The 27,946-nt window shown below is 46.3% G+C and overlaps 10 protein-coding genes across 10 annotated transcripts; 4 read left to right on the top strand and 6 right to left on the bottom strand.

Moving 5' to 3' along the window:
• Positions 1-231: 231 nt before the first annotated feature.
• RhiXN_03379 (Fungal Zn(2)-Cys(6) binuclear cluster domain) lies at positions 232-2,175 on the bottom strand (the record flags this gene model as incomplete). Its single annotated transcript, XM_043323196.1, has 6 exons — positions 232-276; positions 342-467; positions 519-1,043; positions 1,095-1,369; positions 1,425-2,065; positions 2,117-2,175. The coding sequence occupies 6 exons, from the start codon at positions 2,173-2,175 to the stop codon at positions 232-234; spliced, it is 1,671 nt and encodes a 556-aa protein (XP_043178692.1).
• A 3,852-nt stretch (positions 2,176-6,027) lies between these two features.
• On the bottom strand, positions 6,028-7,198 carry RhiXN_03378 (WD-40 repeat-containing protein; the record flags this gene model as incomplete). Its single annotated transcript, XM_043323195.1, has 5 exons — positions 6,028-6,314; positions 6,366-6,704; positions 6,761-7,016; positions 7,071-7,092; positions 7,158-7,198. The coding sequence occupies 5 exons, from the start codon at positions 7,196-7,198 to the stop codon at positions 6,028-6,030; spliced, it is 945 nt and encodes a 314-aa protein (XP_043178691.1).
• A 762-nt stretch (positions 7,199-7,960) lies between these two features.
• Positions 7,961-9,351, bottom strand: RhiXN_03377 (WD40 domain-containing protein; the record flags this gene model as incomplete). The annotated part of the gene is made up of 4 exons (XM_043323194.1): positions 7,961-8,316; positions 8,507-8,677; positions 8,756-9,084; positions 9,134-9,351. The coding sequence occupies 4 exons, from the start codon at positions 9,349-9,351 to the stop codon at positions 7,961-7,963; spliced, it is 1,074 nt and encodes a 357-aa protein (XP_043178690.1).
• A 1,240-nt stretch (positions 9,352-10,591) lies between these two features.
• Positions 10,592-11,628, top strand: RhiXN_03376 (short chain dehydrogenase; the record flags this gene model as incomplete). Its single annotated transcript, XM_043323193.1, has 6 exons — positions 10,592-10,655; positions 10,693-10,859; positions 10,964-11,014; positions 11,091-11,213; positions 11,281-11,399; positions 11,457-11,628. The coding sequence occupies 6 exons, from the start codon at positions 10,592-10,594 to the stop codon at positions 11,626-11,628; spliced, it is 696 nt and encodes a 231-aa protein (XP_043178689.1).
• A 2,028-nt stretch (positions 11,629-13,656) lies between these two features.
• RhiXN_03375 (methyltransferase domain protein) lies at positions 13,657-14,052 on the top strand (the record flags this gene model as incomplete). The annotated part of the gene is made up of 1 exon (XM_043323192.1): positions 13,657-14,052. One exon carries the CDS (start codon positions 13,657-13,659, stop codon positions 14,050-14,052), a length of 396 nt encoding a protein of 131 aa, XP_043178688.1.
• Positions 14,053-15,073: 1,021 nt separating this feature from the next.
• Positions 15,074-16,796, bottom strand: RhiXN_03374 (Ecl1 domain protein; the record flags this gene model as incomplete). The annotated part of the gene is made up of 6 exons (XM_043323191.1): positions 15,074-15,321; positions 15,387-15,789; positions 15,841-16,052; positions 16,118-16,450; positions 16,514-16,628; positions 16,686-16,796. The coding sequence occupies 6 exons, from the start codon at positions 16,794-16,796 to the stop codon at positions 15,074-15,076; spliced, it is 1,422 nt and encodes a 473-aa protein (XP_043178687.1).
• A 598-nt stretch (positions 16,797-17,394) lies between these two features.
• RhiXN_03373 (Ecl1 domain protein) lies at positions 17,395-20,157 on the bottom strand (the record flags this gene model as incomplete). The annotated part of the gene is made up of 7 exons (XM_043323190.1): positions 17,395-17,425; positions 17,483-17,659; positions 17,710-18,583; positions 18,639-18,702; positions 18,755-18,919; positions 19,647-19,812; positions 19,859-20,157. 7 exons carry the CDS (start codon positions 20,155-20,157, stop codon positions 17,395-17,397), a joined length of 1,776 nt encoding a protein of 591 aa, XP_043178686.1.
• A 1,089-nt stretch (positions 20,158-21,246) lies between these two features.
• On the top strand, positions 21,247-21,845 carry RhiXN_03372 (uncharacterized protein; the record flags this gene model as incomplete). Its single annotated transcript, XM_043323189.1, has 3 exons — positions 21,247-21,429; positions 21,483-21,674; positions 21,729-21,845. 3 exons carry the CDS (start codon positions 21,247-21,249, stop codon positions 21,843-21,845), a joined length of 492 nt encoding a protein of 163 aa, XP_043178685.1.
• Positions 21,846-24,051: 2,206 nt separating this feature from the next.
• Positions 24,052-25,283, bottom strand: RhiXN_03371 (pectate lyase; the record flags this gene model as incomplete). Its single annotated transcript, XM_043323188.1, has 6 exons — positions 24,052-24,149; positions 24,204-24,367; positions 24,420-24,745; positions 24,812-24,873; positions 24,931-25,100; positions 25,159-25,283. 6 exons carry the CDS (start codon positions 25,281-25,283, stop codon positions 24,052-24,054), a joined length of 945 nt encoding a protein of 314 aa, XP_043178684.1.
• A 1,241-nt stretch (positions 25,284-26,524) lies between these two features.
• On the top strand, positions 26,525-27,915 carry RhiXN_03370 (3-oxo-5-alpha-steroid 4-dehydrogenase; the record flags this gene model as incomplete). The annotated part of the gene is made up of 8 exons (XM_043323187.1): positions 26,525-26,671; positions 26,727-26,924; positions 26,972-27,057; positions 27,116-27,223; positions 27,281-27,458; positions 27,508-27,595; positions 27,648-27,737; positions 27,785-27,915. The coding sequence occupies 8 exons, from the start codon at positions 26,525-26,527 to the stop codon at positions 27,913-27,915; spliced, it is 1,026 nt and encodes a 341-aa protein (XP_043178683.1).
• Positions 27,916-27,946: the final 31 nt, after the last annotated feature.

The following is a 27,946-nucleotide window of genomic DNA, read 5'->3' as shown; positions in this document are numbered from 1 at the left end:
AACTTTATCCAAATATCAACTTCAGCTCAACCCTGAATACAGAACGATTCGTCCAGAACCAGTCGCCGACTCTCACCGCTCCATCCGATCACTTCTCGATACGACTCGAGGTAATCATCCCAGGTGACTCGGCACCATTGCTCCAGCGCCAAACCACAAGTGCTCGATCATCGCTGAAAATCCAGCACTCGAGAACAAGAAAGACCGACAGCTTCACCTAATTGTAAGCATTTAAAAATGACAGATCGTGTTTTCGTTGACTGCGCATATACCCGCCTGTAGAACACGATTCAGAATCAACACCCTGCTAATTTTGAAAAGAGATGGGGAAATTTTCTCACGACTAGTGCGGAAAAGTAGAGGTGGACCGACATGTTCGGGTTGGCATGTACTAATTTGCAGATCTGGGCTATTTGTTTGCAGGACGCTTGGACCCGGTGGTCACCACTCTTGAGCCCACACATTCCCTGAGGAAGGTTTCAGCGATGCAACGGGCTGGATAGAGCGTTAATACGCACCATATACAAGTATATCAATGTCGTATGTCGAAGAGCCTCTTGAATAGCCAGCCTCCCAATAACTTGCCAAGACTGGGTTTGATCCACAACACAACAATCTGGACGCCATTCTTTTACTTGCTTTTCACAAAGCAACCATCCATCTGGATCATGGAATACAGATGCGTCTCGATGCCTCCAAGCGTTCACCCGGCTGAAAACCAGGAGGAAAATGAGCGGACACCCAGGAATCCATTCTTCCCAGCCAAGATGGGCCAATTCAGGCAGAAAGCTCGCTTCCCAAGGTGCGAACTGTGGGAGTCCAGTAAACAGCGACATTATTACATCAGCCATTGCGAATCTTCCGAGTCCAACTTGGGGGGATACGAGCGTGCTATGGAGAGACGGCCCGAATGTCCTAAAATCTCCCGTTGGTGCACACCAGATTGTTGACTCCAGAGCTAGGATGTCTAGGAATATTGGCACGGCGAGAGTGATCGTTTTATAAGCAAGGCGAGAGTTAATTAAGAATCTCAATTCGAACAGCTACTCTTAAACTCAATGTTTGTCTGAATGAGAAAGAAAGCATCAACCTACTTCCAAGGCTGCAAATAACCAGCCAGTTAGTTCTTCTATGGGCATCCCATTTCGGTTCAGCGAAGCAATTTGTCGCTCGAATTTGTCTAGAGTTTTGATGTATTGTTTGCTGATCGTGGTGTAATTAGACATTACGGCTTCATAGATCTTTGCGCCGATAAAGAGTGACCAGAATGCACTTTTCGATAGGGTGATTCCTACAGAAATCCAAAATTTGAAAAAGCTTTCTTTTTGGCTCGCTAACTCCAGGGACATTAAGTTATAGGCACGTCCATCTTGCAAAGAAAATCGGCATAAGGCACCAAAACTAAAACCAGGAAACAAACTCACATTGCGATGTGATATACTCTACCGCTACGGCCGAAGTATCAGGACTGATGTACAGAGTACAACTTGGGTGCATTTCCTTGACCCGTGCCAAAGCAATGCTCCTCAAACATGATACCCATATTGAATCATAGCCAGCTGGCAAATTTGAATTTGTTTCTATTTCGCAGTCATTCAAAGAGGACTTGGTTGAAGACTCCTTGGTCTGGTATTCGGCGGTCTCGGCGGGCCCGGTAGAAGTAAGAGAACCGAAGTTATGTAGGAGATTCAAATCGAAGAATGATCCGGAATCACCGCAATTGCCAGTTAGGAGCTGTTCTAAAGATGTGGCAGGTGGTTGTTGGGGTGACGCAATAGCGGCTTGCGTCTGTGAATGCACATTAGGAATGTTGAATGTGTCGGATATAGGTCTCGAAACCTGAGTGACGTCTATGCGATGCGTGTGGATTGTGGAAGAATTTTCACCTCGATCAGTGCGCGGTAATTCTGCATCAGGTGGCCCAATGGATTGAACTTGTGAAGCCGATCCTGTTACGACAGCAGGAGAATTCGAACCGGTGTTTCTTGATGCATATCCCAAGCATGTGAACCCACTAGCTTTGCATCGGTTACAAGCTGGATGTGTTCTATCACATTTCTTTCGCCTGGAGAAGAGTCGTTTTGCGGAGGAATGAACAATAACCGATAAAACTCACCTTTCCCGACAAGTGATGCAGCTCAATGGATAAGGCCCAGATACTCTTTTGGCATACATGTCCGACCACCGCGCGGCAGCTGAAGCTATTGCTTGGGTGAGATTTTCCCCCTATTGAACACGTCAACTGCTCAAGCAGAATGAGACGTCTAGGGTCTTAGTGACGAACCAGCGATGAACCAGCGCGCGGGGTTTAAATCTCACTTGCCACGGGCAGCAATTGCAACACACAACGCCCAGGCCCTTAGCAGCCGGACCATTTGGATTATTCATCTTCCGCTTAAAGGAATAGATCCGGGCATATAGTACCAGATTGAATATTCAGCAGAGAAACGTAAGGCTTGTTGACTCCCCTTGAGCACATATCTTAACGATCTCTGGCCAATCTAGTTTATTTACGCTTCGCGCGCATCGCTTCCTTTGGCGCGCGCTGGTGTTTACGTAATCCATTGACACTCTACCGACACCACATTGTTCCGAATTCTCAATGTGTGCAAAGCGAAGTTCTGGACCTTATCCTTTGAGCTGTATCACATGTCGCGAAAGGTAAGCGCGTGTATGGAATTGTTTATAAAGCTTAGATATAAGGGTGTTTTAGACGAAAGAAATGCGATAGAACACACCCAGCTTGTAATCGGTGCAAGATAGGTGGTTTTAAGTGCCTTGGATACGTAATCAGAAATGAAGATAACACCTATGGATTGAACACACTCCCCCAATTCGACACCAGTATCCAAGAGGTACCAGGCTTAGAGCAGGATTCTAATCAAAGCGACACTTCTCGTCCCACTGCTCAATCGGTACCGACTACTGCCTGGCCCCTACAATCAATGCTAGGAGCCAGCTCACAACGACATCCCTCTGAACGCCTTCAGGCTGAAACTCCACTTGCTAGGGGGCTACACAATGTACCTTATGACACATACCCTACTACAAATATTTCTATGGATGGTCCCGGGGGGCTTGGCTCAAGTCAACGTCGAGCGAGTGAGAATCCTATTTCTAGAGATAATTCGCTGTTTCAGATCCAATCAAGTCAGTCACTCTCAGGGGTACATTCTAGTATGAATTCAACTTCCCCAAGCTATTGGCCTCACATGGGTTATACAATCTATCGCGACTTCGATACCTCGGTTGTTGTAACTGAATTTATTGCTGCGCAATGTGAGCCAAGTCATGATCAATTGAGTGCCATAATTGAATATTGTTAGATATACATGCCTATAGTCTAATGGCTTTCGAATTTACTTCACATGAGGGAAGTTTCGTACAGAGCTGCGTCATCACAACCATAACAATATCACAAAGTGTCTGCTGGTCGTTATTCGTTGGTGCCAAAGTCTACCAAGCTGCAATATTGGGCCACAGTGGGAAGGGCATCGAAAGACATAACCAGACATTAGATCGCCTCGATCAACAAATAAGCAATATAAATTGGAAAGATATGCTTGTACAAGAACTGAGTGGGTGGCTCTTGGCTGTCTTGGAGGTAGGTTAAGTTATATTTCTTGAACAAGTATACTGATGTCCGATTAGTTGGTTGATTTACGGTTCCTCATAAATTCACCGCTAGCCTATGGAACTTTACATCTTGCCGTCCCATTCTTCGTAAAAATAACTCAAACAGAGCCGGATATCTGGCGAAACATCAGGTCTGGCCCATCCTTACACAAGGTGCTTTTGTCGACTCGAGCCGGGCTTTCCAGATTTGCAACTATGGACATTATGGAATCGTTTATTTTTGGCCGCCCCCAAAGGATTCTGTGGGATCCTGTTCTTATACCGGAGTTGGCTCACCTACCATGGGATGAATGGCTCCCTGGGTGTCCGTTATATCTGATGCTGGTAATTTGTAGAATCAACATTTGGAGAAAACAGAATATCGATACTTGCACTCGGAACCTGAATGAATGGGCCCAATGCGAGCGCGAGGTCTTGAACTGGTGTCCTCGTCATAGTTATGGTTTTAATCCTACCGATCCATGGAGAATCATTGGGAGACTCGCTATCATAGAAGCTTTCCGTCACATGACCTTGCTCTATTTATATATGGTATGCTCTCATTTTGTTGCATAAGAATCCCGATAATCTTATTCAGTTTCAAACTCGTAGGCTGTTGGCAATCTCAAGAGCCACGATCCACTTGTCCAAGCATCATGCAGTCAAGTATCGCAACTGTGTGGGTTGGTCGAAGCCAGCCCCAGTTTGGCTGTGCATCTTTTCTTTCCTGCAATAATTGTAAGTCACCTTGGCGGATTTTCAAGTAACGAGTTGAAGCAAAGAGTATTAGGCTGGTGTATGCGCTAGAAAAGAGACGCACCGCTTGGCTTTATGGAAATGTGTGGCTAAAGCGGAAACATGCAGATCGTTTCTTTTTAGTCGTGTTGGATTCTCGCAGGTGTTGGATCATCTGTGGCATGGATCAGCTAGTAATGGAGAAGAGGTAACCTGGGAAGACTACTTGGTTTCGAGTCGGATGGTTATCAAAAGAAAACATTGACTACTATTAACGAGCGCTTGGGCAGAATTAACTAAGGATTCATGTTTTATTATAACCTCGATTCACATCTGCATCCTACCTATTGTATTTGTATCATGTCAACTTATCATGTCAATGGGCTGGTATAATTGTTTGAGGATATAATCATAGGTTTGATAAATTACTTCTTGAACCCGTCAATACACCTCTCCAAATAGATAAGCTGATTTAATTTAAATTCGGTCTCCGCGGGGCTCATTTAGTAAGAAGGCTGTCGAGCTTACGCGTTATTAAAGGGGCCTTGTTCCCGAGCGAACGATAACTTGTTTTGGTTTCGATCTCGATCCGGAGGGATTTCCCCCCAAACTACTGTCACGTATGGTCTAGTACCTCACTAACAGTTCCCGCTTCATATCAACCTTCGGGCTGGGGCGAAGAGTCCAGATATGAATCTCGTGCTTTGTGAGCCGGCTGTCAATTGATCGAACATAGAATCTGACCCACAAGAAGGTTATGCGCCACATGCAGATTGTCGTTCTATCCATGCATATGGCACCCGGTAATTTCACAACGGCACCGGTGGTAGCTTAAACCGGTCACGTGATTATCTTCTGCTGTCTGTAACTGAAGAAACTCCAATTTTCAAGAAACCGCAGTGATATTGGATTCATTTCCAATAGAATTAAGTGCACCAGTAAGTAATTGATACAACCTAGTGTTTAGCTCATTCGGCGAGGCAAAAAGCGTGCGGAAAAGGGAAACGCGGTAGGGGAATCGCCCGAGTGCTGATGTTGGGCACCCTGGAGGTGCTTCGATTGAGCTAGATTTCAAGCCGAAAATCAATCATGCATGGAATCAAGTCTCTATTTTTTGCAATCTCACGCCAGAATCACGCATATACCCCTAGGTGCGTGTATTGAGCGTGACAGTACCATAGTCACATCCTGTAGAACTTAATTAAGGGTCGGAGAACAATGTGATATAGTATATTGAGCTTTAGGGTAATACCACGATGCAGCTGAGCTGATACACCTGGTGTTAGGGAAGTTGTCTTGTTCGAGCCTGAGCTTGAACGCCGACAGGGCCACGGGCTTATATACAATAAACTCCTATATCTAAAGCTACTGATACCTTGATATGGGAGTTAGGGATTTAACTACCGAAGTATTGATTAGGTTTACATAGAGCACAAGGAAAAGTGGCCGCGGATAGATAGGGGTGAGACTCAAACGAGCGTCTTACCCTTCCGTGAGTATTCTGTTCTCTGAAAGGACTATAGCTGTTCATTAATTAGCCCTAAATTTCACAAACAGTATTCCCCCTTTGTGTGCTACTCGATGAAACTAATAGTGGGAGTGTAAATTGACTTGTGCGGCCTATTTTGTCATTATGTATAATATGGATTTGCTAACACGTATTTAAATATCTGATTTCTATATAGTACATTTAATTGATCCCCAGTCGTTGATCAGAGTTGCAACCCTCTCTTGCAGAGTTTGGCGACATCTTGGACACTGTAGTTGAGCGCTCAGGGGGGCAAAGATTGAGGCCAAATTATTGGGGTTGTTTTCAACCACCACTGTTGCACAGGCTAATGCCCATATTCTTGAGACAGCGTTGTGAGTTTCGGGCCCACAGTTCGGTTCTGGGGAAGAAGTATGAGGAATAGGCGGGGGGTATAGTAGGCGCTTGAGGGCATCGGCACGGCCAAGGTGAAGGACTAGTAGCCTTTAAATCAATATATGGGCAATAGATGACGGCAGAAACTCACAAAAGAGACGTCTCAAATAAATGGGCCCCATTTGCACGGAAAGCTCATCGGTTATTTCGCTCGGAGATACAGATAGAGTAAATGTGCTGACCGCCACAGCAAGATCTTCGAGCGCATATTGTGCAGCCAGCGCATACATCTCAAGAGGCTCAGCAACCCCTGCCTGTAAGAAAAGCATGAAAAGCTCGGAGTGAGGAGCGTACACATAACTGAGGTTGTAGCCTAATGATGATAAAGCATGAGTGCTTTTTCGTAGTGTGGCAGGAGATGGGCGGTAGCCTTCGACTGAAAATTTGTAGATAGCGTGAAGAACGACATTCAAGACTTCAGATGTGTGATCTGTTTGATAAAGGTATGGGCAGTGGCAAGCCCTGAAGATACAGATGTGGGGCCACCAATGCCTTGAGATTGGGTTTCGTTCGTACCAAGCGGAATCAGAGACCCAAAACGATTTGACGAATCTAGGAGAAGGATGCTCTTATGGGCGTAGAAATAGACGTTGTCTTTTGCCACCAGAACTAAGTCTGAGTCTTGTATATCTGGGGATTCAAGATTGAACCTCGTCGAGATGGATATGAGGGTAGAATCGCCCGTTGAGCCTTGTGTGGCTCTCCTTGCCTCGGAAGAGACAGAAGTAGGATTTACAAATTGCTAATGAGCGATGATGGCTGAGTATTAATCTAATATTGAGCAAAAGGTACTGACCGACATGTGGGTGGGCTTTTCCCTACGCTACCGTGGAGACGTGAGCCAAATAAATGTATTCGAGCGTCTTGATTCCGTTCCACTTACGCATGCGCCCCAAATTTCGGGGATTCAAACACGAGGCGCATGAGCCTTTCGTATGTATAAGCCGTACCGAAGCCTGGACAGGCGATTAGTGCACGGGAATGTTTCGGTCCCAGCCAGGGGATTGTCCCGGAGCAGAGCTACACGCTCACGTGACCGTCTCAGGGATTGCTCTGATATAAGTGAGCCAACTTTGGAGTCTAAGTTGGCCGCTCCACTGTGGTTGCGGGGCCGAGTCGCCAAACTTTACCACTTCCGCGCCTGCTAGAACGTTCTCCCAGGATCTGGTGCCACCCATGGAACACATAACTTGAGCTTCGCCACACTACTGCTACCGGAGGCCGTTGTTTCGTTGACTCGATCCCGTTTTCCGCAGTGCGACCCCATTGCCAAGGAATAAACTCCTCGGCTTAGATCGCTTAGGGGCGCGCATTCATAAGTTGTATTATTGAGTGGATTAACCTGAACATATGCGTGATTAGCGTATGGCGTTCAATAATATTTCAACTATTGCCAGTCCCATGAAGGAGGCTAATCGGCTTGCGAAGTCGTAGCGTATATGGTGAATGCCGATATTTGCCTAGTGAGGACTACTTCACATAGTAAGTGGTCCCCTGTAACCTGAACCCCGGCCGTTTGGTTTAAAACCTCGTGTTATGACAGCTATGTGCTCAATACATTCATGCCACACATGCTTTCCATCAAGAAAAAAAGGATTGGTCGATAGCAGCACCAACGGTTGGGTTTCGGCGGACGCTAGAGCCTCTTTCAGTGGCCGGATGCTACAAAAATTTTCTTGCAAAGAATCAGCGCTTTTCAAACGAGTCCAATTCCCAAATCGCAATGCGTCCAGTTTTCCCTCCAACAGCCAGCCATTTAGAGCGATCTTCAAGTGCGTCCAGAGACATGTTGTCTTCGTCTTTGATCGATCTAAAATTACCCACTCCTTCGAGTAATTCATTCGCAAAAGCCATAGCAAAACAACTCTCCTTGAAATGCTCTAGCGTCCCGAGGCTGCGTACCTTTCGGCTCCGATCGATGACTATACCTTTCCCGGCCTCATCTGTTCGACGAAGACCAGTCGAGTATAGCCTAACTGCACCATCCCAACCGGCAGCACCCAACACGCGGCCATCAGCACGGAATGCTACGGCACCATTTCCTAAATGTTTTGTTTCGTGCGGGCAAGATGTACAGCGTCGGCCCCTGGCTCTGGGTTGAGATCGTATCGACATATCAGGTGATCGGCCGATACGGAAGCCGCCATAGTATTGTCGCAGGTAACGGCCATCCCCATCACTAATTTTCCAGGATTTCATTACCATCAGGATGTTCAAGGAACACAAACCTACCTGCTTCCAGGTGATTTTTCACATTCCAAACGCTGTTCCATCCATTTCCTTCAATTGATCGTGGGCTATCGGATAGCCGACGAATCCAAAGCGTGACATTCCCACTTTCATAGCCAACTAGGACACGCATGTACAATTCTGTCTGGGAAACATGAAGTGACATGACGATTCCTGGAAAGACGGCGATTTATTGCCCGACTCGTACTTGAAAATTTACGGGTTTTGATAGGGCAAATTAAAGATACACACCTGTCTTGTAAATATCACGACCCTCGTCAGAGAATGGCGTTCTCGGAGGAGCACCTTTGATCGTTCCAATCGCAGCATGTAGCCTGGTCTTCCCTGGAAGATCCCAAATATCAACAAGTTCAGATTCGATCAAATTTGGAAGTCCGAGCAAGGCTCTAGGTGGATCTGACTGGGTAGGATACAAAGAAAAGCGGCAGTAGTTTAAAGCATTAACATCCATGGACGAGGCGAGCATAGGTGCCGAGAGATTAGGTGTGCTAGCTGCATCCGTAAGAAGAGGCGCAGGTGGAGTTAAGTTCCAAAAATGGAGTTTATTGTCACGACCATGCCTACATATGTTGTCAAACACCTGCCACCAGGATAGCAAAACCGGTTTACGTAAGTATCATACCACCCCACTCTTGCACACCCAAGACGCTATCTGTATGAGCATTCCAGTCCGCAATAGGCCGAAATGTTCTTGTCGATGTTATGCTGACTCTACCAGAGCTATCTCCAGCAACCAGGTACTCGTTTTCATTAGAGAAATGCAGGGTGTTGATCTGGACGTTATGTATACGAAGAACTTTGAAAGGTGATGGCGGGGCCTTGGCCATTGCGGTTGTGGTCCACGGGTGCACGTGAACTCAATCAGGAACCATTGGTAGAGCTAATCACGTGCCAAAGTTCCTCGATTCATCGAGCCCTTTCCAAATTTAGCTCTCCAACTCCTCGATATTTTTATTTATTTGTTTATTTTACTTTATCTCTCGGACTACTGGTCTCCCACTTATCTTTAATATTTCTTACCGCATACGGCGAGCGTCGCTCTGATGCTTTTGCCCGTCTCGTACATAGTTGACTACTTCCTCAGGGCCCGCGATTCTACCAGGCCACTAACTGGTGTGTTGGATTTTCTGATGGATAGATACCCAGCACCTACCCATTCCTCAGCATGGGTTGAGGCTTCTTCCGAACAAAACAATCGAACCACCGGTTTAAACTACATTCGCCTAGATGTATGCCGAGCTCTGCACGCAATGCATCAAGAAACTGCGACTCCCGCAGGATCATGCGCAAAGATCACATAAGCACAGGCTCGAACCCTTGCGTTCGACTATTGATATGATTATTCGCCTCACTACACATGAGATACCTCCGTCGCCCAGCTCGAATTGAGATATGTAATCAAGAGTAAGAATAATATTTTCACAACATGAAATTGTACACGCAACCCCGTTTGCCGATATCAAGGCCGATCAAGAGGCTGAATCAAACATCATACAATTAGGCAGCATTATGCATTTGATTTATTGTGTGAAGTGACTAAAATCACTGGTTTAAACGTGAACCTGGTGTGAAATATTCAGTGAACCCCTACACAGGTCTCAGTCGGGGACGCACGTTTCAATTACTTAGTAGTTGTGTCTACTGGTCGATTTGGGGGAGAGAAAACCAAGGGAAGTCTACCAGCTATCCTCAGCTAGCCAAATGAATGAAATGGAGAATACGTGACCGTGAATTGCATTATATATAACAACAGTAAAGAGAGCAGATGATAAGTAGAAGGGGAGTAAACTACTCAAAATTATGCTATCTGAGCACAGCTACGTGATACACTTACTCATCATAACGCAGCTATAAATATCGTGCAATAGTAGGTAACTATAAAGAACGTAAGCAAGTAGGCGTAATACCCCCCGTAAAGACTGGGAGAGTGCCTTTCCAATCCGCTAGTTCACCGGCAATGATTTGGTCAACGCCGCATATAAGGTGGAGGATTGAGCCTCGTCCAAAAGCACAACTCTAACAGAAAACATTAGCCACTCACTACTACCAGAAAATATCTTCTCAGCCATGGAACTGTGCACTTGTCACTACTGGTGGTGGAGGTACACACACAACACATGTCATCTTCCGGGTATGCTCTAACGTTTTGACTTATCGGAACCATCTAGGCCTGGGTAAAGTATTCGCTCAATTACCAATCAAGCGCGGGAAGAAGGTTTACATTGCTGGGAGGACGGAATCAAATCTGGTGCAAACAGCCAGGGAAATCGGTGTTGACGGATATTTTGTTGTGGACGTTAGCGATATATCCTCGCTCCCGGATTTCGTAGAAAAGGTGACCAAGGAAGCTCCAGAGATTGACTGCCTCTTCAACAACGCTGGAATACAAGGCGGTATTTTCTAGTTCCATTGTAGAGCTGAAACTGAATGTAATGAAAGAAACCACTCAACTTTGAGGAAGGAGCCGACCCGAACGCAATAACTCAAGAAGTCAATACAAATATTACTGGACTGGCAAAGTCTTGTTTCTGATGGGCCATCACCAGTACCAACACAGGCTATTTAGGCCTACTTCTGTGCGCTCTTTATTCCTCATCTGAAACAAAAGCCACGCGCATTGATCCAAAGCGTTGCATCTGGTTTGGCGTACATCCCGGTAGCTACATTCCCAGTATATTGTGCAACCAAGGTAGGCGGAATGATTGCCATGTCCTATTCACTAACCAATGAATGTGTATTCTTGGGCGTTCGTCAAGAGCTTCACCCTTTCACTGCGTGAACAGTTGTACTCCACAAATGTGAGTGTTACTGAGATTTCTCCACCTCTCGTAGAGAGTAACTTGCACAGGGACCAAGACAGCTCGAATAGCAACAAGTAAGTTTAGTTCGGAGATTGGTGCTGATTAATGGTATAGCAATTCCATCAAAACAGGGTACCGGATTCGCCCCGTGCTCTCACTCGAGAAGAGTGGATCGTACATGTCGAAAAGGGATGGGATGAAGGGAAAGAAGAGATTGATGCTGGTTTCTTGCAGGCCGGCACTGATACATGGCGTATGGGATTTGGAGAGTTGCATGTCAGGATAGCTTCCCACTCACACTGAGGAAGCATTGATATCGCGGTTAAGGTGTATACACAATAAAAGTTGTTACCAGACTCACCAGCGAGGCTAGAGTACCGGAAACACCACACATTAGTCCATACTTCACTGTTAACTTCTATGGTATATATTACCAATGGCTGATGTACTTATGAGTTCAAACCAACATAACTCAATAGCGTGTGATCTAGCTATGGAACATAGGATCGTTTCATCTACGAAGGGACAAGGAGAATAGGGTATGGTCTTTTCACCTTCACACGTAATGTTAATAATTAGCGCGCCATTCTAGTTTATAACTCGTGAGTACTTTGTGTGGAGAGCTCAGTATACTATGGCCACTCAATCGGGAGTACTTGAGGCGCCCATTTCTCCATCATGGGTGTTTTTGTTGAGATAAGGTTAGTAAATGACAACCAGACAACCAGACCATCACAAAATACCATTCGACCACGCAAGGTTCCCTAGTAGATGATCGTACTCAACTAAATCCTGGTATTCTTTAGAGCTCTCCGGAGTTCTACTGTCAAGTGACTGAGCTGCGGTGTGTCAGGTGTCCGACACCTGCACGGGGAAGTCTCAGTACGAGCGCAGAGCGCGAGAGGTTGAGAGACGAGCGTGTAGGAATAGGAGCGTCGGCACAGAAGTATATATAGAGGGGGGGTAGGGGTAGAAGACCGCGGATCCGTCGAGGACCGGTACGGTCACGTGACGGCGCATCAGCGCCGTGTGCCTAACACGGTGCGCTCCAGAGGACCCCGGAGTCGTCTGGAGTCAAGTACAGTGGGACCCCTCTAAACCGATACTGATGGGATGTTTCATATGACGTTTTTATCGAACTTGAGGGGTTTGCGACCACACGTGTAAACAGAGGCAGAAGTAGTTATGTAATCATTTGATATACTACATGCATACAACCCAGAAGTACATAACGATAGATAGTTATACATTAGCCAAGCCAAGAAGTATATTGAAGACATGGTAAAAAGAGAATATACAATGCTAAGTTCGATCTACAAGTTAAACGTAGACCTGACATGTTGAATAATCATCTCGTCAGTAATATACTCTTTGGTCTGAACATCGCGACCAACATCCGCTAGCTCCTGCGGGGAGAATAGTTGTTCCCTTCGTACTCTCGGTAGTAGTCTATGATACGTAGTCTGTCATTAAGCGTGAGGCTTGACCGCTTGACTTTATCTTGTACAGGCGCGGCAACAGAAAGCGGTCGGGGACGCCTTGGGGTTCAAGATTTTTTCAAGTGGGCATCGATAACAAGCTTAAGACAAGACAGAATGGTACTTTCAATAGAGCCCAGGTGCATCTAATTATACATTTCTGAACTTTATATGGCATTCCTCGAATTTCTCTCAACGGCCGTTGTTCCAGGTGGCGGGTCCAAGCCACGGACGCTAGTCTTACTCAGCCGTGGCTTTACGTGCTCGTAAGCATTTTCTATTATATCTCAGATAACTACGGGAGAAGCAGAACCCCGCTTTTATCGAGTAGGAGGGGTACAGAATCGAGGGGTCCCAATGTACTACTTTGGAAAAAATAAGTAGTTTTGGTGAGTATGTTGTTGCCCAGAACCTTATTACCTAACTTTGTAACGAGTAACGCGAAGAGTGAAATCTATCGCGTCTTGCTTCTTGCCTCTGCCATTCATCAGCCGGCTCTTGTTACGATTCTTAGTATGCCAGATTATTCGAGCCTTACATACTGGCAATCTCGATTCGAAAAAGAAACATGTTTCGAGTGGCTGGGGCCGGGTGATATCATGATGCCCCATTTGGCACGAATATTGGAGCCGGTTCTTAACTGTGACGAAAACGACTATTCATCGTCTAAACTTCCCGAACAACGTTGTAATGAATCTTTCCCTACAAATATTTTTCACGTTGGCTCTGGGCTTCTCAACTGTCGCTCGACCTCCGATCATTATATTCCACTCGAGTAGTAAATATTGATTTTGAGCAAAGCTGCCTCGCCCAGTTACGCCAATCCGAGCTGGCTAAATACGGCGATGTCAAGATGGAATACAAGCAAATCGATATGTTAAACTGGGAGCAGGTCGAGAGTCAACTTGCAGGAGAAGCTAGAGTGCTGATTATCGACAAATCAACATCAGATGCTATTTCCTGCGGACCCGACAAGCCTTCTCCCTTCTCCCAATCTCCGATTTCACCTGTACGAGTACTTGCACTCCATCTCGCTGCTCTTTCTTTACCTGGTTCAATATGGATCGCACTTTCCTATTCCGCTTCACGGTTCGATGATATTGGTGAATTCTGGAATGTAGAAATGACGGAAAAGGTCGCTGCGGAGAGCGGGCAAACGAAAGAAGGTGTCTATGCTCCCGAAGTTTGGCATACCTTGTACGTACTTAGGCGAACGAACCATCCCGTTCGCCCTTTCGTTTGTGATTGAGGGACACATGTATCTTTCGAAGAATGATATATCACACAAGTCTAATTGCCAACATGATTTCCAGTGGGAAATCATGCGCATCCCCACAAGCTGGGCTGTACTATGGATACTGTGACAGACTTCTGGTGCGGTGGAACCGCTAGCTCACATGTAGCGTAAACATACTCAAAGTTTGTACCTCTAGGTTTTACACAGTCAACTGGCGAATTACTGTACATGGTAGTGCCCAGTCTTTCCCTGCCTATCTTCTCTAATTGGTAGACTTTTTTGCTCGCATACACCCCACCTTGGAAAAGTCGAATTGCGCGCATATAAACGCCAACTATCGCATATCTAATAATTATTTGAGCTCCAAGAGGATTTGTAACGCAAAATGCTGGGGATTAGTTTTGGGTGTATGTGCATCTTTCTTAGGTAGCCGTGGTCTCACGTAAAGATTTTCGTGTGGGTCCCAGAGAGATTGTATCGCCAGGGCTGGTCATTCCTGCCTTTACCAAACTTTAAGTATAAACAACTCCAGCGCCGTTTATATACTCTCCCTATGGCACCTGATCATGATTCTGCAAGATCCGGCGACTCCAAAACGACCCGATCTACATATATGAATTTCGATGTGGGCATAATTCGCTGACATTCCCTAGGTCATATTTCTTCATAGAAAAATACTTACTGTAACTTTATTGTTCTGAAAACCAGCGTATGCAATTATCTACCAATTCTGCTACAACTAACATGTGTCTTAGTACAAATCAAGGGATATACCACCGCGGCGAGGCGCAGTGGAGGTTGGCTAGATAGGGTTAAAACATATTCAGTCTTTTATAACCTTATATGTTCTCAATGGTTTAATCCGCGACCGCACTCTTAATTTCCAAATAAACATGCAGAATGAGAGGTTACCAGGAGTATCCATTGTATCAAGCACGGCAGGGCGCACCCCGAGCCGAACCCAAACAATACGGCCCAACCCTGGCTAGAAAAACTCAAAGTATAGAATTACAAAAATCAAGGGTATAAACAATCAAGCTAATCCAAACATTACAAGCGGTATACCGAAACGTTGCATGCGTTTCTTTGCCTCCCCCAACCACAATGCGCCTTCCTCATCAGCCGCCAGCCCAACTTCTATCGTCTGCGCCTGTGTGTTTCCAATGTGTTTAGAATTTATCAAGCCGGACAAGATCTTCTCCCTAGCCTCCACGTCCAATTGAGCGATCAGGTAAAGGCACGCACCCCATTCGGAGAATGTATACGGTGGGTGCGGGTTGCCTTGTACGAAGAGTCAGACCAAGGTTACATATTGAAAACGCTATCCAAGGGGGAAGAAGACGTACCGTAAACCAATTCTTTGACCTTTCCCCTCACTTCACGTACAATATTTTCCTTTGTGCTGCCTCCAAACTGCGAATAGAACGACCAAAGCATCGACGAATCGTGGTGCTCACTAACAGCACTGGGTCGAAAGACATTTTCTAGTGTTGTTTGTGCTAGCGAGTCAAGTTGGTCGCACAAGGACGGGTTAAAGGATGTGAAGTAGGAATATATCCGACCGAGAGATTTGTGGTGCTTGATGAACCATTCGGGCGAGATTTTTTGTGAAAGTTTCGACGAAAGGGCATGCATGATGGCCTCAGGCGTATAGTCTAACCCGGACATCCTTCCGTTTGTCGGAGGGAACGGAGTAGATCGGGTCGTAGCAATTTCCATAAATCGCGCAAGACTAGCTTCGGATGAGTTCTATCGCCAAATTAGTCAATATGTCTGCGCAAGAAAGGAAAAGAAGCTCACAAGTCTGAGCAATGCTTCCACAATGTTCACCCTCGGCCGCCAGAACGCATCATGCCTCAGGAGCCTCGAACCCAGCTCGGATCCAACGATCGCAAAGGCCTCGACGAGAACATGAGACTTGAGGTCCCGTTCGTCCGTCTTGATGAGTGTGCACACCGTCTCCGATTCCAACAGCGCATCGAGCGGCGATTCGTTCCCCTTGGCATACGATTCTGCTCGCAGCCGTGCTTAGTTAATATATTACTTGGGTCCGATATGACCGGAGAGTGGAGCTTACCGAAAGCCGAAGTGAACGCTCCATGCAGACTCCCTACGTCTGTCTCGTCGCCCAACGAATATGGAACAAAAGCTCGGTGATCGAACAAGGCTTTGGCCGCTCCCCGTACGTTCCTAACGGTCGGGGCTCCAAACAATGCCTCGAACACCCGCTGGTCGTCGTCGTGTGTCAGAGCGGCTGTGATTGGTTTCATGTGTGCACCGACGAGAAGTGCTTTGGTCATTGGTTGAAGAGATTGGAGTAGTTTATGCAAGGCGCGTGCGGGAGCGGGGCGAGGAATGCGGGGATTGGTGAGAAGCTGGGCAAAGGAGAAAGGCACAAGGGCTCCTCCGTCTGATGGAAAATACGTCAATCAAGGCAAAGAAAAGGGTACAGGAAAAAAGATAGTATACTAACCGATTAGACGTTGTAAGTATTCAGGCGACAAGCCCACCCCGCGTCGTCTTATCGCGTTCCAAATGACGAGCGAAGGCGGGAGTCTGATGTCTCGGAGATACAAGTAATGCTCATCCTATCATATCCACCAACCTGTTTAGGAAAACACTACGAAAAAAACGCGATAGCTCACCTCTGAGATTGTCAGTAACAATCTATTAGTGTGATGAATCGCCCAAGGTTCTTCAACGTTCAACAGAACCTCGATCAGGAGCTCGGGAGGGATAGATAAGAACGAGGTCATGGTGGTCGTTAACAGTCTGATAACCCCTCGTCATATTACCGCATTATTAACCCCGGCTCCCAAGCGGCGCGTACCGAAAACCATAAGTCGGAAGCCAGATCGCGTGACTATGGAATGGAATCACGGGGGCGGAGAAAAAACCCCAATTCGGAAAGTTGACCTGCGGATGACTAAACGTGACTAAGACGTTCTGGACTCTTTCGCCCAACCCACATGGTTAATCCGAGTTTCGAGAAAGGAACGCAAACGGGAATGTAGGGCGGGGTTTACTCGTATCTATTCAATGCATGTCCAAACCAGAGAGGTGGCTCTTTGTACACTGCCCTGGTGCCGCGATGGTGTATCAGAGATAAGGCAAGGTTTCGCGTTGACCCGGCACAAAACTGAAATTAAATCCCCACATTATGAACGAACCCCGCACATTAAAACCACGATAACAATAACTTAAATAAAATCGTCAGGCATGTGATAGCCCATGGACACCACCCAACCCATATGTACAAGTTCTTCATTTACATATACATCATATACGCTGACAATAACTCATAAACCAACGAATTCCCATAATATATTGTACATGAAGGCCAAAATTGAGGAACTACCTCATTTTGGTATTGAATGTAAACATCCTAAAAGTAACAGCTCCATGAGTGCATGGACGAAAAGAGAGTAATAGATAAGCGCACCTTTTTCGTTCACCTTGTTCCTGGACCTCTTCGACCTCCCTCTCCACAAGCCTCTCTTCCTCCACAACCCATTTTTTTACCATCCTGGTTTGAGGAGCAGGGGGCATGACTAGTGCAGGATAAAGCGGCATGAAATTTTTGACTTGATAGAATCGGAAGATTTGGTTCGGTTCGCATCTGAAAGCGAAGACTGTGAAAGTACTTCGCTTCGACGACGACTGTGCGACTGGGAGGGTGTCACTTTTCGGTATGTTGGGGAGTTTGGGGCCGATGGCGTCGAGGCGTGTCGGATACTGGACGGTCTGGTCCCCGAGCCGTTCCTCGACATGGGCACGCTGGAAGGATGATAGAGCCTCGGCGCGTCGTCCAACGGAGAAAGGGATGTGAGTTCTGTTTTGGCGCGGAGCAAAGCCGGACGGACGAGTAGGCCCTGGGCAGAGACGGAATAGAGGGATTGTGTGGGCGTGATGTCCGCTGCGTAAAGGTTATGTATTGGCTGAGGGGATATGGAAGAGTTCTGAAGCGAATATGTGGTATTTTGGGGTTCCGAAGACGCGCTTTGAGGTACCGGGCTTGAATTTCGAGGCGTTCCAGGCGCACCAAGGTCCTTCAAACTAGTCCAACTCCCCTTTCTGCTCCTCTCATCGTCCCTCCGTTGAAAGGTAAGCGGATACCCGGCGTAGAGCGCCGCCTTGTCGTTGCTCTCGTCTCCGCTTGAACTAGTCGTCGTCCCAGCACTCAACCTCCGTTCCACCCATTCCTCCGACTCGCTACCGCTCACGAAAAGAGGGCTTGCCGGGCCAGTGGATCCTCCCGCAGAGTACATCGTCTCCAAACTCCATTTAAACTTCTCCGATGACCGTTGGTCTTTTTCCCTGCATTGAGTAGAACAGTATAGTGCCGAGGGGGCTTGTGAAACTACTGTTCGCGTTTTGACGTCGCTCTTGTTGTTATTCGCCATAAGGTCAATTCCGGTAGGCTTGGAGCGTGAGTTTTGTCTGAAGTGGGCGGGTTTTCGTTTGGGGGGTTTAATGGTTTTTACGGGCTCTGCGGGTGACTCGATATCGGGAAGTGTTATTCTTTCCGGAACGATCAAGCGGTCTATGAAAAGCGGGAGACGAAATAAATACGAGGACTGATAGAGCACAAAACACACGAACCACAGACTGGGCACCAATTCGTGTCGAGATCCATACTGAAAGGGGACCAATAACTTCAACCTGCTGGTAAAATGTTATATTAAAACAAAGCGGGATCAAAAAAACTGCTTACCTGTATATTACGGTGGACCAATCGGTGCTCCCTCGGAAGACTTGCTCGGCAAAGGAGTATGACAGATAGACTACCGCCAGATGACTCGACTGGACTCGAACTGGCAACAAGAGCAAAAATGCTCTGTTTTATAGCAAAAGTAATCACGGGCAAGTCGGGGTGAATCTAAAACCAGGCGATGAGCGTCTGGTATTTAAGGGCAATGTGGGGCATGACACATAGCGGGGAGGGCCCTTATATGGCATGAAGACGGGCTGATGTACCACATACATGACACATTTGGCATCACGCTGATTAAATAACTGTAATTGCGCCATAGGATGTAATTGTAAGGGAGGGGAAGGGATAGTGTTATTGGCGTCGAGGACGAAGAGCGAGGAAATGGAATTTGACGACCGAAACTCGATCGAGATTGGATAACGTACGAAGATAATAAAAACTTACAACACATCCAATTGCCTCTTTTCAAAGGCTCGTTCGGCTCGTACTCTTGGCAGAGGGGGATGGGATCAAGAACTGCACTCGAGACCCAACCTCGGACGGATATATGAGACTCAGCCCCAAAACGATCGGTCCGATCCCGACCGGGACCAAAAACCACCTGATTCAGAGCCGAGCTTATCCTTCCCTTTTATACTTCCCTATAAATTTTTTCCAGATTCAATTGACGGATGCATATCAAATCGTATCTCGCCTAGCCTATCTCTATAAATTTTTAGTCGGTCGGTCGGCGAAGGGCGGATGATTGCCGATTTTTATCTCACAAACAAAAAATAAAGATAGTGTGATTTGTCGTGCAAATGGTGCTGCGGTACGAGCTCACCACTAGTCTCGCTCCACCGTTCCACGCATGTGTTCATAAGGCTCCAATCCAATCGCTATACATGCGCACCAAACATTGCCCGAACGACACGTCGAAATGATCGGCGATTGCGGCAATATCGCTGTCCGGGAACGTCCATCTCCTTTCCTCTTCGGACTTTTCGAATTTCATCACATTTTGCCACGTTTGTCCCAGATAAGTTCCAGAATCGAAGGTTGGGATCTCTTGGATTGTTCTACGCATGCACGTATATATAAGCAGTGCTCCAACATAGCACGCACGTTGCCCCAGATTCAAGGCGGGGTTTGTTTGGCCCGAGGTGGGTAATAATTTCAAACCCTAACTTTCGTGGCCCCAGTTCTCCCACCTGACCTTGTCTCCCACAAAGGTGTGTGAGAACAGCGATGCACAACTTGAATCGATTCACGGCCATTCTTCCCTCCCTCAACCCTAATCTGACCCGCTGCAGAAGGAGAAGGAGAAGGAGGAAGGTGCTTATCGCCATACCAAATTGGAACCCCGCCTCGAATTGGAATGCTGCATACAACAACCTCGAACTGGAATCACAAACGATATCCATGTTAGAGGGGTTAGGCTTATAGATTCAACCTTGATAAAAACGACCAAGAGAATACCGCCTTGATACCCCGCATATGATACCCCATCGTCTCACGTTTGTAGTTCCCCCATTTCTGATGATCGTGGACCAAAGACCTCGTTTTTTGGGTTCTTTTCATGGCGTCATTGGCATAGCCATATAGGCTCACGTTGTCTGAAAGTAACGTGCGCATCCTTGGGTCTCGAATTCGGTCTACGTGGGTTCTCAGTAGGTGCTGACGTAATAGCACATCTTGTCCAAAACCGAAAATAAACAAGCCCAATGCATTCATTTGACCCTCGGTGCGTTCTTGACTTCGATTCTATGTCCATGGATAGCTCACACAAACTTAGTGCACAGCGTTACGTGTCTATACCAGGGCACTTTTGGAGCAGGAATCAAATACGTATTGATCTTTTTGACTCCAATGGTACTTTCTTTTCAGAAGACCCACACTGCTGGACGACGAGCTCCTGCAAAGACTACAATAGTATTTTCTTTTCTTTGGCGGTTGCGGCAAGAACTTTAAGCTATTAATAGTAAAGTTAAGTTATACATATTATATGGTAAGTTTCTAGTTATTAATAGACGAACGGTTCGGGTTGTATTTTTGCTTTAATTAGGAGTGTCATGAACTCTGGCGTTACCTACATTCCAACCACAAGCGCGCCGTATGCACGGCCCTAGAGGTCTGAGATCCGAACAAAGCACAACGGCAAAGTGATCAAATCCTTCTTGGGCGGCTATTATTGTTGTGGATCGTTCATACCGGCGGTCTCTTACGTGTACATGGACCATGGATGGATGTGCCGTAATTGGCTTTCGGAATGGTCCTAACGAGACGTACCATAGCACAGTCCACAAAACGACCTGCTTCACAAATGAGAGCGTTGTGGTCCTTGCTTGGTGGTCATACTTGTCCGTCAAGAACATAGTCTGCTGGACATGGGTCCAGGCATATGCCCCATTCGTGAAAGCCTCATCGTCCACAACTCGTGCATATAAGACGTCTCAAACCGGGCATCATGAAATCTCACAGTCATCAGTCTTTCAAGTATCCAACAAACTAGGATGTCTCATCTTCCAGAGCACTTGTTCGGTATTATCCCTGAAGCATTGCGGAATCCCCGCGTTGTTGATCCAGAGCCGTTAAGTATCCGCGAGTGGAATCCCGCAACCGAATCGATCACCCAATGGATCAAGGGAGTCCACACAACCACCGATGGAATGACTTCATTGCAATTATCTATTTATGTAAGTACTCTTAACAATTAGGTTGGTGAATCGCACTAACTTGGGTGTCTTAGCTCGGCCACACGGCCGAAGCCACGTCCAAGCACGAGAAACGCGTGACTTCGATTAGACAAGCATTCCAAGACCCTCTGGATCCCGATGCGTTTTTTGTACACAAAGGTTATCAAGGGGCCTTTGCCGAGATCCTCAAATATATAGGAAGGCTCCTTCCAGAAGAACAAGAACATGAATTTATTGCCACGATCGTGAGTGATCCTAACTGAAATAACAGTAGCTCAACGCTAATGTAACCCCGGTAGGTTCGGTCGCTCAACAAGAGGTTGGATATGGCGTTTGAGGAAGCCGAAGCCCGCGTAATGAACAGTTTTTATCAGAAGGTGAAGATCAAACGTACTCTTCTTGGGATGAACAACTAGGGCTCCTAGGCTAGGCATTCGTTTGTTATACCATGTTCCAAATTCCCAAGGGCTTCGTATTAGCTGCAATTGATCTCCTGTGTATCCTGTATATATTTATATGCGCTTCATCAACAATGCTTTTTCTTCCACATATTGTAGTATGGCCTTTAGGACGATGTATGAATTAGGGTATGAGACACATTTGCTAAGACTTTAGTCGGCTTGATTTCTGCTGGATTTTGAGTGTGCTAGTACATCAAATTTTGCACCAGCCGCTTGCACACCGTCGTTAAGGTATGGTAATTTTAGATAAACTGACTTAATTCAATACCTGGGAATCTAAAAACACATAGACAGGATGGTTGTTGTCCAACTTATGGGGCAGAAATATAAATGATCAATATATGCATAGAATGGATCTTATCTACGTATATTTTCAAATTGGATTTTGTCCACAGTACACAATGCATGTCATTTGCGTGAGACGATTGTTTCAAATACGTGAACATTAACTTGAAGATAGCTATTTATAAGTACTATTTTTCTGTAATCACTTGTATCAACTTGGGCTCCAGACTCCGAGTGTCGCGTGGCCCGCCTTTTTAATACAGTTCTATTATGAGATAACAGGAATTACATGCGAACTGGGCAAACCGCTCGTATCACGTGGCCCGTTAACATGGACGCCTCTGGGCTCCGTGTTTGGGTTGGGGGATCTGATGAGCCGCAACGCGCAGCGTATAGTCTGAGAGACCGCGACACGAGAACTTCGCGGGTCAGGTGCGGGTCGGCCATCCCTGGGCCTGACGCCAGCCACGGCGCACGGGGGGGTATGGCAATAAACACTACGCAAAGCAATCAGTTGAGTAAGGGATTGAATCAAGTGAAGATTCCGGAATAGCAGAAAAGAGGCACGTCTTGGCAGGTTGAACGTACAACATATAGGGACCCGAGGGCCGTCAATCCGTAGGCCAATAATCACGTGACCGTGTTACTGTCCATTCCCGGCACATAAGCTATATCTCGTGGAACCTCCTCAAGCTCCAAACGACAGCTCCATTCAACGTGCCCATTTTCAGTCTGAAATCCAAATTCATTCACACTATAACTACTATACCGGAATAATGTGCCTTCTAATAGCATTAACACCACGCGTAACCTTCAAAGCCTCAGAACCATATAGTGTGTAAGCCTCCTGCTTATAAATCCATTTTTGAGCTCCCGAAATCTCTTTGCTCATATATATGCACCTCCCTCAAAGGCATTCCAAAATTTGGATTTATAAACCATCAAGTGGGGCCAGGCAGCTACCACCGAGACCTGCATGTATACTTTCCCTAGGTATCTGCTGGGCGAGCTGCCACTTGCTTTGACAGAAGATCCTCCCATAATCCATCGTGAATGGAGCGAGAGACACGAAAGTTTCTCCGATTATCTTCAGTTTCTTTACGACAATAACAGAAGAAGTCTCCCATATGGATTTAGGCATGTGGTACGGATCTCTATAATCACTCCCAGATATTGATGGTGAGAGATTTAACAATTGATTTTCCCTGGGGTTAGCTTGCAAATACACTTGAGGCGGTCCGCCATCACGAGCGAGTTATCAATGATATCAAACGGAGGGGCCGGGACCCATTGGAATCAGATCCCCGTTTTATTTACCGTCTGTACGACGGTGCTTTCAAGAGTATTTTGGACCATCTTTGCAGAAATCCTGAGAAAATTGACCAGGAGTTCAGGTTGGACTTGGTAAAGTATCTTGGTAAACTGTTTGGTGAACAATCTCTTATTCATGGAAGATTTAGTTTGTTAGCGTGTCCAGGCAAGTCACTATCCTCGATAGTCAAGTGTCAGCGTGCACTGGACAACGGAGCGAATCCGAACAGGGAGAGATGAGCTCCTGATTGAGCTCAGAAATGTACAGCCCATTGTGTCAAGCTATGAACTAATTGTTAACAAGCCGATTGTGGGTTCTCGAATATATTTTTTTTTGGGGGGGGGGGAGGCTTAAGATCAAGGCAGCCGTTTAAAGTAACCGGGTCAAAGAGTATAAATCTTGCGAGTGTTCACTAGTAGGCTTCAAGCTAGGATTGGTCATACCTTGGAGGCTCATGGGATCCGCAAATGTGAGCAAAAAGGAGGAAACAGCGTTCGAATTGAACAGGTATTGCCTACAAGAGCTGTAGATATACAGACACAGGAACAGGGTAGTCAAAGCAATTTAGAAAGAAAGTTTGGCACCGGCGTTGGAGTTTACGTAGGATTTGACGGAGCCAGTAGCAGTAAGAGTGTAGGAATAACCAACAGAGCTCCATGAGGCTAAGGAGGGCCGTAAGATGAGTGATAAAAGGAGTATAAATTAAGATGACATACTGGAGAGAGCAGTATTGCCAGCGCCGCCGAAGTCGTTACCACTGGCGTTGGCATAACCATTGTCAGTGCTGTACAGCGGCTTCTTCACATTCTCGAATACGTTGTTTTGAACGAGCAGCTCAGCCCCAACGCGTGTGTTGATCCCATCGTTATTGTTCACGTAACTGTGTTATCATTGAATATATGCGCGGCAGGGGTTCCAGATAAAACACTCACTAATTATTGAAAACGTGACCGTGACCAAAGCGGAAAGATGGAGTACGCGAATTCAAATTTTCCCACTTGTTATACGCGAAAGTAACTTGAATTGACTTGTCTTCACTCTCGTTGCTGTCCGAGTGTCCGACCAGAGAAGTCTTGTAGTGATCATGGAGGTATGAGTGAGTTATTGTTGCAGCATAGACACCATGGGTGAGATCTAGCAACCCATCGTAGTAGTCCTTGCCATGATCTTTGTCAGACCAGAGCTCGACGTGGTCGACCCAGACACGGTTAGCAGCCTGGATGCCGATGGCGTCTCCAGAAGCTAAAACTTTGTTGATCTGTGAAATGAGATTTGGTTCATTAATTTGATTGCTGAATTAGTTTCATATTGATGCTAGGCATACCTTTAGATTGCGGATAATCACATTCGATGCATCCAGCACACGCAATCCGACACCATTCAGAGCTATTCACGACGTTAGACACCACACCAACCATGTGATCAACCATTTAGTATACTTACTAGCACCGGATTTACCAAGAACGGATGTATTCGATCCAACCTTGACCACTTCGTTACCGCTGATTGACCCAGAGATGATCACAACCTTGGCACTATTGCCGGAGACTGCAGATTTAAGGGCAGAAAGACTAGTGACCGTGACGGGAGATGCAGAGCCTCCACCTGTGGTACTGCAAGTCGAGGCGGTGAGTCTTATTGATAGGATACTATAGGTTTACTGCCACTTACCCGCCACTAAGAGTGGCATAACCAAGGTTAGCCTTCTCGCTGGTCGACGCACGCTTTTCGACGAGCGGGTTGGCCGATACAGTACCGAGTCCAAAGATGAGAACGATGGCAGATGCAAATTTCATTCTTAAAGAATTGTGTGGGCTATGTGTGGAAGCCGAATGGCGTACGGTTCGTGTTGGGTAGTAGCACAGCTGCCGAGTCTCTTATACTCGTGCGTTCGTCAAAAACACCTCACAGCTGTCAGTATACGGCCCGGAGCAGGAAGGCTACGGCCCGCTACGAACGCAACAGCAGCAGGAGTTTACCCGTGTTCGCCAACCGAAATATGAGCTGTATCGCAGGGAGCCGCTGGGATCCTATACAACGCACTTCTAAGCGTTCTTTAGTTTAACGTAAAACCTATGTGAGCCAATGAGGTGTCTATGTGAGCCGTCTTTACACCGAGAATAAGTTGAGATGTGGATGTTCCAAGCTTGCGATCTCTTCGTTTCAAGGTCGTTTGTTCTATCACAAGGGCGTTCGGCGAATAACCACCCATTTTGTACGTTTCACTGGACGCCAGAATCATATTTAGCTCGGAAGAAGAAGTTCAGATGCTTGGGTGTATGTCAAGCGACTCCAATGTCATACCAACTTACATGTGGTTGATCAAGGACCACCTAAACGACATTTTGATGAACTTTAACACGGTAATATCGAAACACATCCGCTTGTCGAAATGGGAACACAACAAGGTCCAGTGACTTGAAATCTCGTTATGCCTAGAGCTTCGACTGGGACAATACTTGCGTAATGTATTGCTGTTTGGTCAGTGTGACGTTAGTTAATGCCGAGTTGCACATAGGATTACGAGAAGGGAGGTATTTTGGCGGAATTAACCCAAGAACTGATATACAAGAATGAGCTCCTCCACCTCTATGGTTGCGTTTCCATGTAGATCTATTTGTTAGCTCACGCCGCAAGTGCAAAGCGGCACTTTTGAGACAAGCCATCACGTACTTAAAAGGGTGCCTTGATTATATAATGTGCATCTACGGCTGCTGGCGCTTAAAGAGAACGTTGGCCATGGTTACGATGCGCCCGCTCCCCAGAGTAGAGATAAGTTAGAAGACTTGGAAGTAAAAGCAGAACAACAAGTAATAAAATCGTAGCGTCATACGGTATTAGAGTAGTGAGCGCATGTCTCCAGGCTGTAAGATTCGATGATAATCGAGAGCAATTAAATAAATGCAGCGGATATAAATATTTGAATGGTTCCAATTGCAACCACGATAAACGTCAAATCCGGTAATTGGGGGTGTTCCGGCCGGCCGGTAATTCGACGTGTCTCCCACGTGCTGAATTTGCTTTGCGTGCTCCCACCATGGTCTCGGTCAAACTTCAAGCAGCAAGTTCTCGTCCGCTGGCCATTGCCAAGAACCTCCCATCCACTTTGGAATTTCCAGGAAAAACTCTGGAGACGATCACTATTGGAGAGATCAAACAAGCCATCGCGAAACAATGTCCTCAGGTATGCTAACAAGAGGAGCTTAATCTTTGAGGTTGGGTTTGACTTTTTTTTGTAGTTCTATACGGATAGACAACGGATAACAGCATCAGCTCCCGTAAAAACAACTGATAAAAATGCAAAGGTGGCCAGACCCAAAGCGTTAGCGGACAAAACAACTTTGCAAGAGGCAGGATTAGACGCGTCGAGTAACACACTCTATGTCAAGGATCTCGGTACACAAGTCAGCTACCGAACGGTCTTTATTGTTGAATATGTGAGTATATGTATCCCTGAGGCAACCTTATTCTGACATGTCATTAGATTGGTCCGCTCTTGATCCATCCAGTGGTATATCATCTACCGAAGCTCATCTACGGGAAAGACGTACAACATAGCCAACTGCAAACGTACGCGTCGACAAATTAGCACTAATTTTATCTGCATCCTAAATAATTCTCTGTTTAGTGTTGCATACACGTTGGTCATGCTTCACTTTCTCAAACGTGAGCTAGAGACGATATTTGTCCACCGGTTCTCCCATGCGACCATGCCCGTCGGAAATCTCTTCCGAAAGTAAGCATTTATAGGTCCTCAGTTTTAGTATTAATTCTTACTAATTTTATTATGCAGCTCAGCTCACTACCACTTGTTGTCCGGTCTACTTTTGTCACTCGCACTTTATGGGCCCTGGTACTCTCAAGGATCGCTGTCCGCCAAACACACATCTGCTGCTCCAAGTGTCCTCCTGGGGTGGGGCTGGCCGAGCAATGACACCGCTAGTTTGTTAAAATGGATCATCATCTGGACTGTAAGAAGAGGAATAATTTGACATGTGCCTGTGCTCAAGAATTTTACAGTTTGCGGAACTTTCCAACTTCCATGCTCATTTGACCCTACGCAACCTCCGCCCAGCCAATAATCCAACGGCCCGTGGGATTCCGCGTGGTAAGTAGTACTCTTTTTGGTATCCCAAGATATATATTTAACCACAAAGTAGGTTACTTGTTTGAATATGTTTCATGCCCGAATTATACATTCGAGATTTTGGCGTGGATCGCATTTACATTCATGACTAAAAGCTGGGCATGTAAGTTCTCCGACCAGATATTCTGGCTCATTCTCACTGTGCCTTAGCTCTTATTTTCATCATCGCTGGTACCACTCCCATGGTTATCTGGGCCATCAAAAAACACAAGGCTTACCGGCGCGAATTTGGATCTGAATATCCTCGTAACCGAAAAATCATTGTCCCATTCTTGTTCTGATTTGGACAAGCATGTAGATAGATTTATGAAT

The sequence above is a fragment of the Rhizoctonia solani genome, chromosome 3 (assembly GCF_016906535.1).
Source record: "Rhizoctonia solani chromosome 3, complete sequence".
In the NCBI taxonomy this organism is placed as follows: domain Eukaryota; kingdom Fungi; phylum Basidiomycota; class Agaricomycetes; order Cantharellales; family Ceratobasidiaceae; genus Rhizoctonia; species Rhizoctonia solani.
The sequence above is the reverse complement of the archived record's forward strand: the minus strand, read 5'-3'. Positions and strand labels throughout refer to the sequence as shown.